This window comes from Lynx canadensis, chromosome D3, assembly GCF_007474595.2.
Source record: "Lynx canadensis isolate LIC74 chromosome D3, mLynCan4.pri.v2, whole genome shotgun sequence".
NCBI lineage: Eukaryota > Metazoa > Chordata > Mammalia > Carnivora > Felidae > Lynx > Lynx canadensis.
In genome coordinates, this window is record NC_044314.2 from 50,107,309 (window position 1) to 50,125,003 (window position 17,695).

Here is a 17,695-nt window from a genome sequence, read left to right on the forward strand (position 1 = left end):
ATGGGTTGAATTTATACAGGGGGAGAGGTTCTAGATTAGCATTATCCAGTAGAAGTGTAATGTGAACCACATGATTTAAAATTTTCTGGTAGCCACGTTAAAAAAGAATGATAAGCTGGTAAGATTAAAATATTTTATTTAACCTGTCATATAGAAATACTTTCATTTCAGCATATAATTTTAAAAGTAGACCTATTTTACTTTTTTGTAATAAGTCTTAAAAATCTGTGCTTTATATTGACAGTATAATCTCAAATCAGTCATACTAACTACATTTTAAGTGCTCAGTAGTCAGGTGAGGTAGTGGCTACTCTATTGGACAGTGCAGGTTTAGATGGATGAAACAGAAAAAGTATAGAACCAAAATATATCTGTGGGATTTGCAAGTTCTTCAGTGTAGCATGAAGGGGAATAATGGGAGCTGATGCGGAGAGGGTAGTTGTGGGAGAGATCATGAAGAGACTCTTAAAGCATTATCAGTGTGAATTACCCCAACTATGAAGTATTATCTTAAATTTTCTTAGTATGCATTCACTGAAAGTGTCTTGGAATGAGTCCCAAACATTGATATGAAAGCAAATAGTAACAATTTGAATGTTGTATGTTCAGAATTTCAGTCTCTGTTTGGAATCCAAGCTTCAAAACAATCCCGTGGGAAATACCTCTACTGTTTCAGCTTCACTCAATCAAGCAAAAGTTGATACAGGAGAGAATAAATTTCCAGGTAAAACTTTGAAACTATCATTTGGTTTTCTCAGTGTTCAGAGATATTTTTGTCAGTATGATAGGAAACAGTATTGACTACCAAATAGGCCAGTTAAATCCTTCTGAACCATATTGCATATGTTTTTCAAATGTGTAATTATCACCATTCTTTTTTTGTTTTTTAAAAATCTTTATCACCATTTTCGGGGCAGAATTGCTTCTCTTTCTTACCTTGTTTAAAGTACTTAAGTATGGGGGCACCTGGGTGGCTCAGTCAGTTGAGTGTCCAACTCTTGGTTTTGGCTTAGGTCATGATCTTAGGGTCATGGGATTGAACTCTGCATTGGGCTCTGCGCTGAGTGTGAAGCCTGCTTGAGATTCTCTCTCTCCCTGCTGTATCTGCCCCTCTCCCTTGCTCATGCTCTCTCTCTAAAATAAAGAAAAAACAAAGTACTTAAATATGACTCTTTGACTTGCTACCAGAAGATCTTTATCTTAAATCTTTTATTTTGTTTGTAACTTACTTTCTGGAGAAGTATGTCTTAATGAATTGCCTAAGTTAGTGGTAGAAGCTTATTTCTCAAATACAGCTGATTATTTGTGCTTTTCCACTTTAGATTCTTATCTTCAATCCTGAGTTACTCAGTTTTCCATCTTAGTGATTTTGTTTTTGAAAGGATTTAACAAATGCTGCAGGGGCGCCTGACTGGCTCAGTTGGTAGAGCTTACTTAAAAAATAAAAAATTAAATAGATTCTGCAATTTGTGCAGTTATACCATACAAAGATTTTTTTCGTAACCTTGAAAACATCCTTGACAGTACATTATTTGAGTTGTTGGGTGAAGATTTGCTCACCATTATCAGATGAAGCACAAGGGCATATGGAAAGAAATTCCAAATTCCTCATTCTTGTTTCTCTCTGCTAAAGGAAATACTTAGAGTGGTATACTGAAGTCAGATAATTTCTTCTATTATGTATTATTTAAACTTTTTGTGGAGGAAGGGAAAGCACAATATAAATATGAGAAATGCAGTTATTTTTTAGAAAATAAAATGAATTATTGCGTTATTAATATTAAAACTTCAGAAACTATAATTTTAAAAATTACAGTATAATATACAGTTTTATATTAGTTTCAGGTGTATAATACAATGATTCAACAATTCTGTACATTACTCAGTGCTCATGATAAGTATACTCTTAATCTCCTTCACCTATTTCATCCATCCCTCAGTCATCTCCCTTCTGGTAACCACCAGTTCTCTATATTTAAGAGTATTTGTTTCTTTTTTCCTTTGTTTTGTTTCTTAAATTCTTTCGTATGAGTGAGATCATATAGTACTCTATTTGTCTTTCTCTGACTGACTTATTTCACTTAGCATTGTACTCTAGCTCCATCCATGTTGCAAATGGCAAGATTTCATTCTTTTTGATGGCTGAGTAATATTCCATTGTATATACGCCACATTTTTAATCCATTCATCCATCAATGGACACTTGAGTTGCTTCCATAATTAGGCTATTATAGATAATTCTGCAATAAACATCTTTTTAAATTAGCATTTTGTATTCTTTGGTAAATACCTAGTAGTGGAATGACTGGATCATATGGTAATTCTATTTTTTATTTTTTGAGGAACCTCCATACTGTTTTTTACGGTAGCTACACCAATTTGTATTCCCACCTGTCATGCATGAGGGTTTCTTTTTCTCCACATTCTTGCCAACACTTACTGTTTCTTGTGAGACTTCAGGGTTTTTTTAAACGAAGAGGTGTTCCCATTTATTTCCATGTAGAGATTATATAATTATATGGGCATTTATACAATTTCCTATGTTGTTCAGTGCTAGTAACTGGTGAAACTAGAGGCAAACTGTTAATCTACCATTGGATTTCTTTGTGACTCTGTAGAACTTTTCTACTTCTGAAGAGTAATTTCTAGGAAGGAGGCCTAATTTTATCAAATGGTTTTATTAAAAAGAAAACATTTAGAGTTGCCTGGGTGGCTCAGCTGGTTAAACGTACGACTCTTGATTTCTGCTCAGGTAACGATCTCACGGTGTGTGAGATTGAGCCCCAACATGGGCTGACAGCATGGAGCCTGCTTGGGATTCTCTCTTTCCCTCTCTCACTCTTTGCCTATCCCCTTTCACATGCTCTCTCTCTCTCAAAATAAGTAAATAAACTTAAAAAAATAAAACATTTAGCGTATTGTTCTCTCTTTTCTTCGTAATGATTTGCAACTATTAGATGGAGAGCTAGTACAAAGCTTAAGGTTTAACTCATCTTCTTGATTAAATTACAGGTTCAACTCCCAAACAACACACTGTACTCAGTAACCAAACATCTAAGACCAGTGATAACAGGTAAGACATTAGTTTAATACAAGAGTAAATATAGGAACAATTGAAAGATAAACTGAGGCTTTTACAGTTTTTGTGTATTTGAAAATCAATTCAAATTGGGCAGCATTCAGTGTGGCAGATAGAAAGGAGCTGCAAGGAGCTGTAACATGAAAGACTTACAGGCAGAAAGGAGTGGGATTAAGGAAAGTTATAACTGGTGGAAAAAATGGGTTGATTATTGCAAAGTTACTTTCCTTTAGGGGGAATGGCAGATTATCATTAGGGCAAATTATCTAACTAGTGCTGATTAAATGATTCCTGATTGACTGGTTAAAGATTCCATTTCTAGAAGAGCCAAAACTAAGTCTTGATTTGGTAATGTGGGGCTTAGCATAAGCAACTACATTTTGGACCTGTTGTCTTGTTTTTAACAGAACTTTAGGATTTTATACTTCCAACTTTTGAGTTTGGGATATTTTTCCTTAAAAAGTTGTGCTAATAATCTGGTTTTTCACGTAGAAAGAAAATGATCTTCATAAGTTTTCATTTCATTTTACTTTTTCTGTGCCTACACACACGTTTTATAGTTTCCCCCCCCCCCCTTAGGGTAATATGGGCATCTTCTCTACCTTAATTACCTCATTCTTTTAAATCTGCATTAAATTTCATTGTGTGAATATTCCATTGTTTATTTAACAGTTCTCTACTTCATAGACATTTTGGTTGTTTCTTATTTCTGTCCAAAAAAGTTCTTTAATAAACATATGCATCTTTGCCAATTTGTATTACTATATCTAGGATAAATTAATAGCTATGGGAATTATCCTGCATTGCCATATTTTTGTCCAATGTGTGTCTTTTTATACTTCCAGCAACAGTATTTTGAGAATGCGCTTTTCTGCAAACCCTTTGAAGTACTGGTATAATCAACATGTAAAAGTGTTTTAAGTGTTTTAGAAGCACTTGGTTCTGTCTTTAATGTCAAAATTAAATTACATCTGACTTACTTTGCTTTACAGATTACTAAAAAACAGTATTTAGGACAAATTGTACTGACTCAGATGGCTAAAACTATGAAAAACTTGAAACTTACTCAAACTATAGTACAGCAGTTTTTTGTTTATTTGTTGAAAATCAGTAATTTTCTTGGGTGTTCTCCCCTTGATTTTTAAAATGTTATTTATACCCCCCTTGGAATTGAGATTTGTGAGTGTCGTATAGAGAAAGTTTTTTTTTTTATTTTTAGTGCTTTGAAGTGATAATAGCTCTATAACATTTAATAGTGTGATTTTTTTTTTTTTTTTTTTTTTTTTAAAGGGAGACACCACCAAATCATTCTTGGCCTAAGTGTAATTCCCATTTGGAGATAACAATTCCAAAGGACTTGAAACTAAAAGAAGCAGAGAAAGTTGATGAAAAACAGTTGATCATAGTAAGTATCCAACTTGACCTTTTTGGTGAAGTGTTGTTATAATCACCTTTCTTATGCACATTGTTAAAGAATAAATTCATTGCTTTTTTTTCAAAGAGGCTTGTCACCATAAATCGTCATTATGGAAATATTCCTGGTATCATTAGAAATCCCCCAACTTGAACCCCAGTAGTGAGTTCCTCCTATCACAAATAAAAACTCAAATATCCATACTCTTAGTTTTATTTACAACAGATTGATACTTTATATTAAATTTGTTACTTTTTTAAAAAAATTTTTATTTATTTTTGAGAGAGAGAGAGAGAGAGAGAGAGAGAGGCATAGAATCTGAAGCAGGCTCCAGGTTCTAAGCTGTCAGCACAGAGCCTGATGCAGGACTCAAACCCACAAACCGTGAGATCATGACCTAAGCCAAAGTCGGATGTTTAACGGACTGAGCCACTCAGGAGCCCCAGATCTGTTACTTTCTTTAATATGTCGTTTGATGTACTTTGTTTAGTAGTTGGTTTAAATATTAAAATAACATGGAGCTTAATACATAAAATGATTTTAAATATCTGTATTTTAGTGTATAATTATAATTTTTAAACTGTGTTTTACAGGAAGATAAACCAGTAGTTAATTTGAAATAGAACTTAAATACAGTTTGGTGACAAGTTGAAAAAGAGATATTTTGATTGATGCAAAAACCTAATTTGAGTAAGCGAGCACACTATAAAAAAAAATGAAGGAACCCAAAATAATAGGAAAATTTAATGTACTTCCAGTCAACATTGTCAGTAGGATTTGGTGGAGTAGACTATTGATTCTAACTTTAATATAGGAGAATAACTTTGTAAGAATTGTCTGCAAATTTTTGAGAAAGGTTAATCGGGAAAGTTTCATTAGAGTTAATAATGTTTCTGTTGTTAAATCAGTATGGTAGTGAAACAGGATTAGACTAGTAGAATATAGAGCAGCACTGTCCAATATGGTAGCCACATGTAGCTGTTGAGTATTTGAAATGTGGCTCATTAGAATTGAGATATGTTGTAAGTGTAAACATAGTTACTGCATTTTAAAGACTAGTATAAAAAAGGGAATGTAAAGTATTTCACTGATAAGTTTTTTTTTCTATTTAGTACATGTTGAAGTTAAAGTATTTGGGATATGTTTTGTTGAATAAAATACTAACATTAATTTCATCTGTTTTTGCATTCTTTAACATGGCTACTGGAAAATTTAAAATTTGTGGATTGCATTTCTATTCAGTTCTGGTCTAGAGTTGATGAGGATGATGATGTTAATGGTCAGGATAGCAGCTAATACATTGTTCCATGTACTCCACTCATATTAACGTAGTTAGGCCTCAGTTTTTAAAGTATGAGGTAGGTACTAGTATTATCTCCCATTTACCAATTAGGAAACCAAGGAAGAAAAGTTTGCTCAATACTATGAAAACTGCTTGGTTGCAGAGATATTTGTACACTGGTATATCATTCATAATAGCCAAAGGGTGAAAGCAACCTAAGTGTCCATCAAGGATGAATGGATGAACAAAATGTGTATACATACAATGGAATATGATTCAGCTTTAAAAAAAGAAATTCTGACATGCTACAACATGGTTGAACCTTGAGGACATTAAGCTAAGTGAAATAAGTTAGTCACAGAAAGACAAATACTGTAAGATTTCACTGCTGTGAGTGTCTAGAGTACTCACACTCAGAGACAGAAAGTAGAATGGTGGTTTCTAGGAGCTGGGAAGGAAGGCAGATTGGGGACCAGTTGTTTAATTGGTTTAGAGTTTCAGTTTTGCAAGATGAAAAGACTTTTGAAGATTGGTTACAGAACAATGTGAATATAGTAAAACTACTGAGCTGTACACTTAAAAGTCATTAAGATAGTAGGGATGCCTAGGTGGCTCAGCTGGTTGAGTGTCTGACCCTTGATTTCAGGTGGGACAACGTGGGATTGAGCCCCGCATTGGGCTCTGTGCTGAGCGTGGAGCCTGCTTGAGATTCTTTCTGTCCCTCTCTGCTCCTGTCCCTCATTTGTGTATTCCCCTCTCTCTCAGATTAAAAAAATAAATTAAGATGGCAAATATTGTTATATATGTATTTTTTGCCACAGTTATAAAAAAATTTTTTTTAAAGATTTATTTATTTATTTTTGTAGAGAGAGAGAGAGTGAGCAGGGGAGAGGGGCAGAGGCAGAAGAGAGAGAATCCTAAGCAGGCTCCACACTTACTACGGAGCCCCCACACAGGGCTTGATCCCATGACGCTGGGATCACAACCTGCGCTGAAATCGAGAGTCGTACAGTCATGCAACTGAGCCACCAAGATACCCCTACTTGATCCTAGTTCTAAGACACTAGAGATGCTGTTATCTTAGATGTTTTTTTTTTTTTTTTTTTTAGTAATTCAAATTGTACAGTTTTAGAATAGAAAGAGTAAAGGGATTATTAGTTTATTATTCTTAAATTTAGATCATATTGCTGAAAATTTCTTGTTGAATAAGGACAAGAAAGAAAACATTTTGTAAACAGTTATGGTTCTATAGCACAAGTGAATTACTGGAGAATGGATGATTGTACTTGTACTTAGTTAATATGAAAAAAAAATTATAAATTACTGTTAATAATTTTTAATCAACTGTTTTAATAGAAAAATTAATATTACCTTTTCTCATGAGTTTTTGGTAACATCAAAATATTCTTTTTAATATTTATAAACTAGAATAAAACCATTAAAGAGAACATACTTTTAAGACATTAAAAAAGGAGTCTGTGAAACACAGACTAAGCTTTAACAGTGTAATTATTGCAGATATAAAAATACATCTTCATTCTCATTTATAGAGTATTTCCTGTTGAGGGCTTTAGGACTAAGATTGTAGTGTTAAAAGATATTTCTCAGTTCTTCTTAGTTGCTATTAAATGCTGTGGAGTGAGTGGTCAGATTACTAAAATTAAGGACTTAATAAAATTACACATTAGATTTCACAATTTAACATCTTGTTAATCAACACTGAACATTATTCATTGTAGATTAAATACTTCTCACTTGATGTTCCCGTTATAGCTTTAGAAGCTGAATTACTCCTTTGGGAGGGAAAAACCTTTTGTTTGTTTTTTATAAATAGGATGCAGGACAAAAAAGATTTGGAGCAGTTTCCTGTAATGTTTGTGGCATGCTCTACACAGCTTCAAATCCAGAAGATGAAACACAGCATCTGCTCTTCCACAACCAATTTATAAGTGCCGTAAAATATGTGGTAAGTGAAATTCATGACTTCTAAAATGCAGATAATTAGGTCAGCATCTTAAAGACATGAATTGCCAAATTTAAGTCATTGACAAATTTTTTAGGAAATAATAATATATACAAAACCCTGGTAGTATGTATACTGGCTTATTTTAAAACAAAGCCGAACATAAAACCAGCTAACTTTATTCTGGCTGGCTTGTGTTGTGGGATTTTTTTTTTACTTAAGGTACATATTTAAAGTAGTTATTATACCTCATCTCTTCTAACAAATAATGCTATTCAATTTGAGTATTTAAAAATTTTTCTTTAGTGATTATTATTAACTGTTGATAAGCCTTTTTAATATTCATAATAGCTTGGCACAAGTTTTTATTTGAGGACTGATAGTGATATATATTATACCAAATAGATGGTTTTGCAATTTTTATTTACCTTCTTTTTGCTATCATGAGAGTTTTTCTTTATAAAATTAAAAAAAAATTTTTAAAGGTTAAGATCTCAGAATTTGTTGTATACTTAAAAAAAAAAAATCCCACAAAGCAAGTACATTTTAGTATATGTATTTTAGTGTATGTGTATTTGAGACACAGTGGGTATTATTTAATAGTTTCTGGAAATTGCAAAGTTTTAATCATTTTGAACCATTTCAGATATCTTGTGAAATTAGTAATTTAATGTAATTGCCGTTTACCTATATCTGAAATGGAATCTATTTTTTTCCTATACATGTTACCTTCAGTACTGTACACTCACATTAATAAGACCTCCAGGATATCTGAACTGAGATCACCAATTCATTTCATGTAGATTTTTACATAAGCAACAGATGTTGGATTTTTTAAAAGATCTTTATTGGCTTCAGTTAAATTCTTACCCTTATCTTTGGTTGAAGGGTTCATGTTATTTCATTTATCCAATTAATTCTAGGTAAGATACGTAGAGTTTTCTTATCTTTTCTTTTTCTTTTTTTTTTTTTTCTTTTTGGGGTCTTTACTGTGGTGATTCTTTATATTCCTTATTTTATCTGCCATTGCCACACATACCCCCTTCTGTCACTTAACTAAATGCAGTATGAACTGTGTGGACGTGGAGTATCTATAGCTAGATACTGATTTATTGTTTGAAATTTGTACTTTTCCAATTTTACTATATTAATGCTCTTACAACTTGAGAAAAATAGTTCTATCAGTAGCTAAAGTATAGAATACTATGGGGCAAAAACATTTCATTTAATATACGTAAGTCTCCTAGAAGTTCTCATTTTACATCATCTGATTCTTGTAATTGCTTTTGTAAAATTATAAGAAGATTAGGTTTAAAAGACTTAATTCCTCATCTTAAGGGAACTCCTTAATTTCTGAGAGAAAAAGTAAAGAAGTTAATCAGGAAATACGCACTCTGCGCTTCCACAGTACTAAGGGAAGCTGGTTTATGGAACAAGGTGGAGTCATTACCTTCTAAACAAATTCTGGCTCTTGAAAAGCTATCAAGCCATGTAGCAACTTAGGGAAGATTGATTCCTACCCCAGCCCTACCCCTCCTCCCACCCCACCACTTTGATGGGACAGAGCTATGGGTTATTTTATTATTTTTGAAATAAGCTCAAGAGAAGGAATTGAGTTTAGCAGTTGACCGACCTTTGCTAACATCAAGATCAATATTTTTCTTTTGCTGTTTTCAAATGCAGATTATACATAATCTAAGGCTATAGAAACTCCTCCAAAACATTGTAGCATTCTTATGTAGTGTATGGAGAGAGGATAAAAACATACATGTTATGTTGAAGATGTTCTGTTGTGATCACAGCTCTCGATTTTGGATTGGGACATTAAACATTTATTGGGCACCTAGTATGGTGCTTTGCATTATTGTACACTTACAGGGCAGCTAGTGTTGGCTAGTGTTGTGTTTTTGCATCAAGCACTTTTTTTTCCTTTTTAAAAATTGAGTTATAATTGAAGTTTAATCACTTTTTAAGTGTTTGAGAAAACATCTTCTTTTTTTTTTTTTTTAATACTGATTTTATCTGTTTATGTTTCCTGGAGAGAAGCACATAGAAAAGAAGTCATTTGGTGTTCTGGCTTTAATTAACTTTAAATGACAATATTTGGGGACTGGAAATAAAGTTTTGTTCTACTTAAGACCTTTTGAAAATAGAATAAGTTAGACCCAATGAGAGTTTTACTTTTTAAATTTTAATCAAATGTTTTTAAGGAAATAAATAGCTTTTCCTTTGGGTAAAAATTTTCTCTTAGATATGGTAATAATCTGTGACAGTTAAGAAAGAATGGCTAAAGACCTTTACAAAAGATCAAAATGAGGGGCGCCTGGGTGGTGCAGTCGGTTAAGCGTCCGACTTCAGCCAGGTCACGATCTCGCGGTCCGGGAGTTCGAGCCCCGCGTCAGGCTCTGGGCTGATGGCTCGGAGCCTGGAGCCTGTTTCCAATTCTGTGTCTCCCTCTCTCTCTGCCCCTCCCCCGTTCATGCTCTGTCTCTCTCTGTCCCAAAAATAAATAAACGTTGAAAAAAAAAAATTCAAAAGATCAAAATGATATTTAAATTATTTAGTTATCATAGAAATTGATGCTCACAGAGCCTTTTTTTTTTTTTTTTTTGGTTGGCAAAAATATTTTCTTTTTCTTTATCCTTTTTGGTTTGGGGGTAGGGGAAAGAATGATGATGCTCTCTATTCCGTACCCCATCTGCCTCATGGATACCATGTGAGGAAATTCATTTTATCTAACTTATTATAAGCTGTTTAGAAAGGAACTTGTTAATGCTTCAGGGGGAGCCTGGACTCTGGTTTACACTTAGAAACACTTCAATTTCCCTTCTTGAACTGAGGTACTCTTTACTAAAGGTGTGAAGAGAAAGCAGGAAAAATTCTTCCCAGAGCAGTGAGCAATGTTGCCAGGCCTGGAGCCTATCCAAAACTAAGTTATATTTTGAACTTTAAGGAATGTATTTGGGTTCTTTGCAGAAAAATTTCTAACTTAATCCTTTGTCCTCTATCCTTCCTTATCTCCTTTGAATTAATTAACACCTGACTGAATGAATGCTCTGTGGAGGGTTCTACTCTCGGAGGTATATGATATGCCTTTGCCTTCAAGGTTAGGAGCAAAACCTGAAAGAAATGAAAAGTTAGCAAGAGATTTATGTAACTACTAAAGCAGTAAGTCAATACTAATTATTTAAATTCAGTTATAAATTAGCTTTGCAGTTCAGAAGTGATAATTTAGTAAAGCAGTGATCAGAAGAGGGGTTTGTTTTCATCGGTGAGGAAAAATTAAGACTTGAAAATTTTTTTAAATGGACAAAAGGAGGTCATCTGTGATTGATGGCATAGTATAGCCAATGAGAAAGCTTAACATCTGTGTGGGGAATAATGAATAATTTTTGTTTGTTTGTTTTTACTGAATCAGATTTTTGTAGGTAGTAAGATTAGAAAAATGCATCAAATCAGATTGTGATACTTTGATTTTGATGCCCTTTGGCCTTTTTTCTTTCTGTTCTTCCAGATGTTGAAGAATTTTGAGAATTGTGAAACAGTTAAGTTTAAATAATGATCAAATAATATTTTGATAGAGTGTAGGGAGAGAAATAATATTTTAGTGACATATAAGGAGAGAGTAGTATGTGTTTGTGGTCTGTGTGGTGTTGGATTATTAGGGCGTTCGTAGAAAAGGGGAAAATCGATGATCAGAACAACTGAAGGAAGATTTGACAGATTTCTGATCGGCTACAGAGCCACACTCTCCAGCATTGTAATATTAAACCATCAAAGTAAAAATGTTGTTCCTCTTCATGGGAGGGGATAAAAATTACAGCAAAGGGAATAATAATGAATGGTATTGTAATAGTGTATGGTGACAGATAATAGCTACATTTGTGAAACTTGCATAATGTATAGAATGTATAGAATCGTTGCACCTGGGTGGCTCAGTCGCTTCATAAGGTAAGCTCTGTATCGGGCTCTGTGCTGACAGTTCAGAACCTGCTTGGGATGCTATCTCTCCTCTTCCTGCCTCTCCCCTGCTCACATGCACTCTCTCTCAAATAAATAAACTTAAAAAAATAGTTTTTAAAAATTACCCAGTAACTCTTGCTGAGTCTTTAATTTTTTTTATGTGAAATTTGAATACATATTTATTTCTATATACTTTTTCTGTATTCCTTTTGAAGGTGATTAGGAAAGAGGACACTGGGTGTTAAAGAGAAGTAAATAGAGCAGGAATAGAGATTTTTAAATCTTGGGAATGGAAAAGGAATCTGAAGCAAAGTAGCACTGGCCCTTAGAACTGTACTGTGGCATCACTGGAATAGGGAGCAGGTATATTTGTAGGAGGGACTGAGAGGTCAGAGAATGGTCTGAGTTTTGTTGAGTGTCTCTGCTTAAAGATAAGGCTATATATCAAGTTTGTTTCTTCTCTGATCCTGATTTTTAATTTTTCTACTTTGTTGCATCTTTTTAAAAAAACATTTTTTAAATGTTTATTTATTTTTGAGAGACAGAGAGAGAGAGAGACAGAGTGTGAGCAGGGGAGCGGCAGAGACAGAGAGGGAGACACAGAATCGGAAACAGGCTCTAGGCTCTGAGCTGTCAGAACAGAGCCTGATGCAGGGCTCAAACTCACGAACCATGAGATCATGACCTGAACCAAAGTCGGATGCTAAACTGACTGAGCCACCCAGGCGCCCCCTACTTTGTTGCATCTTAAATACTTAGAGTATTGTGGTATATAAATATAGGATGGGAGCGGGACTTCCAAATCTTAGAAAATAATTTTGCTTTGGAATGGAAGGCCACATAGTCCGATGTGGGACTTGATCCCACGACCCCGGGATCATGACCTGAGCCGAAGTCAAGAGTCAGACACTCAACTGAGCCACCCAGACGCCCCCAGGTTTTCAGTTTTTAAAAAGAACTTATAAACTCTCAGGAGGGAGAATTTATAACGTATCTAGTGGCAAACATTTCTTTAATCTGTTCTTCTCTACTTTTCCCTATTTCTGGAAGTGGTGCCACCCTGTAACTCATTTCCTTAAACTGAAAACTTCTGAATAATCCTTCAGTTTTCTTTTTGCACTTCTTATACTCAACCCATTAGTAAATTCCACCTTCAAAATAGATTCCAAATCCTCCCACTCTGTCATGTCCATTGCTTCCTCTCAAAACCAAGCTGTCATCATTTGACCACTTGTGTAATGCTTTCCTAACTGGTTTCCCAGCTTCCAGTTTTGTTTCCCTACAGTCTTTCTCTATGGTGCCTACAGCCATCTTTTAAAACTTAAATCTTCAACTGGGGACATGAAATATATTGTGTTATATTTGATACAAGTTAGGCAAAATAAAACTAGCAGTAATGTACCTCAAAATGTAAAAAGCAGTCCAAATTTGAATTCATTGTAGCGATTAAAGATTTGTTGGGGCGCCTGGGTGGTGCAGTCGGTTAAGCGTCCGACTTCAGCCAGGTCACGATCTCGCGGTCCGGGAGTTTGAGCCCTGCGTCAGGCTCTGGGCTGATGGCTCAGAGCCTGGAGCCTGTTTCCGATTCTGTGTCTCCCTCTCTCTCTGCCCCTCCCCCGTTCATGCTCTGTCTCTCTCTGTCCCAAAAATAAACGTTGAAAAAAAAAATTAAAAAAAAAAAAAAAAGATTTGTTAACTAGGATTGCATATAGAATTATATACCTAATTAAATTTAGGTGCTAAAGTGGTTCATTCCTCATTTAAAAAAATAGTGAACATAATTTAACTCTGTTTCTTACCATTTGTAAGACATTATTATGGATCATCATATACCAGTGAATTTTCTTCAGTTTGTATTTAAAATTCTCCATGAGATATATTCTACTTTATGCATATGAAGATAATTCTAATCCTTCTCTCACAGGATATGCGTACATCTTTGGGAGTTTCATTTTCTCTATTGAAATCTTTTTCACATAGTTTGTCCATCTTGTCCTTTAAAATCTTTAACATATTTATTACGGAAATTTTAAAGTTCTTCTATTTTTTAATTTTTCTTTTAGGTTTATTTATGTATTTTTAGAGAGAGAGCACGAGCAGGGGAGGGAACGAGAAAAAGGGGGATGGAAAGAATCCCAAGCAGTGCAGAGCCCCACGCAGGGTCTAAATGCACAAACCGCTAGATCATGACCCAAGCTGAAACCAAGAGTTGGACGCTTAACTGACTGAACCACCCAGGTGTCCTAAAATTTTAAAGTTTTTCTAATTCACATATGTGGGTCATCACTGAACCTGTTTCTATTGACTTTTTTCTTCTTGATTTTGGAATATCATTTCCTAATTCTGTTTATGGTCTTTTTTGTTTTTTAATAGACTATTTTTTTTTTTAGATCCATTTTAGGTTTATAGTGAAATTGAGCAGAAAGTACAGAGACTTCCCATATATTAACCCCCACCCCATGTGTTCAGTATCCTCACACCAGTATGTTTGTTAAAATTGATGAACCTACACTGACACACCATTATTCAAAGTCCATAGTTTTTATTAGGGTTCACTCTTGGTGGTGTACATTCCTTGAGTTCTGAAAAATGTCTAATGACATATATCCACCATTATAGTATCATAGAGAATAGTTTCACTGCCCTGAAAATCCTCTGTTCTCTTCCTTTTTTATCCTTGCCTTCCTACTAACCCTTGGCAATTGCTGATCTTTTTTTACTGTCTTCATAGTTTTACCTTTTCCAGAATACTGTACAGTTGGAATCATACAGTATTTGTTTTTTTTCATACTGAGTTCTTTCACTTAGTAATGTGTGCTTAAAGTTACTCCATATCTTTTCATGGCTTGATATAACTCATTTCTTTTTAAAAAGTGCTGAATAGTATTCCATTGTCTGTATGTACCATACTTAATTTATCCATTCATCTACTGAAGGATATCTTGATTGCTTCCAAGTTGTGGCAGTTATGAATAAAGTTGCTATAAACATCCATGTACAGGTGCAGGCTTTTGTGTGGAGGTAAGTTTTCAACTCCTTTTCATAAATACTGAGTGTGATTGCTGGATTGTATGGTAAGAGTAAGTTTAGTTTTGTGAGACTGCCAAACTGTTTTCCACATTGGCTCTACTATTCCCACCAGCAATGAATGAGATTCCTTATTGCTCCACATCCTTGCCAGAGTGTGGTATTGTCATTTTTCTGGGTTTTGGTCATTCTAATAGGTGTGTAGTGGTATCTTGTTTTCATTTGCATTTCCTAAATAACTTATGATGTGGAGCATTTTTCATATGCTTATTTGCCATCTCTATATCTTCTTTGGTAAGGTGTTTGTTCAGGTCTTTGGCCCACTTTTAGTTTGGGTGTTTTTTTTCTTGTTGTTTTAAGAATTCTTTGTATCTTTTTGGATAGCAGCCCTTATCAGCTATTCATTTATATTATTTTCTCCCAGTCAGTGGCTTGTCTTCTTATGCTCTTGATGGTGTCTTTTGCAGAGCAGAAGGTTTTCATTTTAATTTTAATCAAGTGCAGCTTATCAATTCTTTCTCCCATGGATTGTGCCTTTGATGTTGTATCTAAAAAGACATTGCCATTTGGAAGGTTATCTGGATTTCTTCTTTGTTATTTTCTAGGAGTTTTACAGTTTTGCTTTTTACATTTAGGTCTGTGATCCATTTTGAGTTAATTTTTGTGAAGGGTTTGAAGTATGGTATCTAGATCCTTTTTATTTTTTTTATTTTTTTTTGCATGTGGCTGTCCAATCATTCCAGCAACATTTGTTGAAAAGACTGTCTTGTCCCTGTTGTTGCTATTTTATCAAACATCAGTTGATTATATTTATGTAGGTTTATTTTAGGACTCTCTGTTCTGTTTCACTGATGTATGTGTTTCTTTTTTCACCAGTATCAGACTGTCTTGATTACTGTAGCTTTATAGTAAGTCTTTTTTTTAATGTTTTATTTATTTTTGAGAGAGAAGGAGAGAGACAGTGTGAATGGGGGAGGGGCAGAGAGAGAGGGAGATACAGAATCCAAAGCAGGCTCCATGCTCTGAGCTGACAGCACAGAGCCCAGTGCGGGGCTTGAACCTGTGAACTGTGAGATAGATCATGACCCGAGCTGAAGTCGGATGCTTAACCGACTGAGCCACCCAGGCTCCCCTGTAGTAAGTCTTTTTTTTTAATGATTGATTTTTTTTTCCGAAAGCTTATTCTCAAATGTACAATAGAATCTAAGAAACATTTCATTCTAACTGTAGATAGCAACAGCTGGTATGAAAAGGAATCCAGATGTTTAAACAGGGATAGAAATAAGTATCACCATTGCCACAGACACAAGGAACAGCTTACTTTTTGCCAGATTTCTTAATTCCACCTGTGGCCAGGAGACCCCTCCCCACGGCCTTTGCTTTAGCTCCCTTGAGTTTCTTCTACTCCTCTTTCTGTTTGAATGCCTTATCTCATCCATCTCCTTGACCTGCTTCAGGGACTGACTTCATGCCACCTTCATGGCTGGACATGGTGCCTGCCGCTCCTTTCCCAGACTGCCACTGGAAGGGGTCTGGATGTCAGGTAGCATCAGTCTTCTGACTGTTCCTCTCCTTCAGTATCGTGTTGGCTGTTCTACCCTTTTTGCTTTTTCATATAAATTTTAGAATCATTTTGTCAGTATCCATAAAACAACTTGATGAGGTTTTTGATTGAGATTACATTGAATATGTAGATCAAATCAGGAAGAACTGACCTCTTGACGGTATTTAGCTTTCCTGTCTGATCTCAAAATTTTTTTATACACTGCATTGGAATTTCTGCAGTTTTCCAGCAGTTTTTTTTTTTTATACTTTATGCCTTGGGTAACTATCAAATGTAACTGAATTTTGACGGAGCTAATTTTAATTTTAATTTTAATTTTAATTTACTTTCATTTCTGAAGACTTATGATTTTGAAAAGAGATGGGTTTAAAAATTAATTATTTCAATACTTAATAATTCTTAAACTTGGCTGTTGAAATGTTTTTTCAAATTGCTTTTGTACTTATTTTTAAAATTTTTATTGAAATACAACATGTAATCGCTTCTTGGCCTTTTGGCTAAGATCAAATGAAATACAACATGTAAAAAAAAGTACACAAATAATGAATACACAGCTTAATATGGTGTTTTGACAAAGTCAACACCCGTATGACAAGAAACATTACTGGCATCTCAAGCCCCTTTGTGCCCCTGTTGCATTCACTCCTTTTCCTTACCTTAGGTCTAACTGATATGCTGACTAGATTTGTTTTGCATTATTTTTCACTTCTGTTTTTTTTTTTTAATGTTTATTTATTTTGAGAGAAAGCATATGCGCATGTGAGCAGGGGAGGTACAGAGAGAGAATCCCAAGCAGGCTCCGCGCTGTCTGCACAGAGCCTGACAGAGCTTGATCCCATGAACCATGAGATCATAACCTGAGCTGAAAAATCAGGAGTCGGATGCTTGACTGACTGAGCTACCCACGCACCCCTATTTTTCACTTCTAAATAAATGATGCTTGAACAAGCCTTAGGCCATTGATAGTGTTTTGGCGATGGGTGGTTTGAATTTTCTAAAATAAAAAGTTTAGGGGCGCCTGGGTGGCGCAGTCGGTTAAGCGTCCGACTTCAGCCAGGTCACGATCTCGCGGTCTGTGAGTTCAAGCCCCGCGTCAGGCTCTGGGCTGACGGCTCAGAGCCTGGAGCCTGTTTCCGATTCTGTGTCTCCCTCTCTCTCTGCCCCTCCCCCATTCATGCTCTGTCTCTCTCTGTCCCAAAAATAAATAAATGTTGAAAAAAAAAATTTTTAAAAAATAAAATAAAAAGTTTAATACAACACACACATACGCTAATGAATGCCCATGTACTTATCATCCAGTGTTAATAATTAACAATTCACGGACAGTCTTCTTTCATCCAGCCTTCTAAGTTATTTTGAAACGAACCCCAGGTGTCACATTATCATTTTGATAGATATTTTTA

At 34.9% G+C, this 17,695-nt stretch overlaps 1 protein-coding gene across 4 annotated transcripts in view; it reads left to right on the forward strand.

The window, feature by feature from the left end:
* The window catches only part of ESCO1 (establishment of sister chromatid cohesion N-acetyltransferase 1), a 74,491-nt gene that overhangs the window by 41,615 nt on the left and 15,181 nt on the right, over positions 1–17,695 (forward strand). For all 4 annotated transcript variants that reach the window (XR_003973149.1, XM_030335980.1, XM_030335981.1 and 1 more), the window contains 4 exons: positions 610–724; positions 3,013–3,073; positions 4,370–4,484; positions 7,610–7,741. Coding sequence is in view for 3 of the 4 variants with exons in the window: in XM_030335980.1 (XP_030191840.1) it covers positions 610–724; positions 3,013–3,073; positions 4,370–4,484; positions 7,610–7,741 (423 nt within the window). In the remaining variant the exon portion in view is untranslated. The remainder of the gene's footprint in view (positions 1–609; positions 725–3,012; positions 3,074–4,369; positions 4,485–7,609; positions 7,742–17,695) is intronic.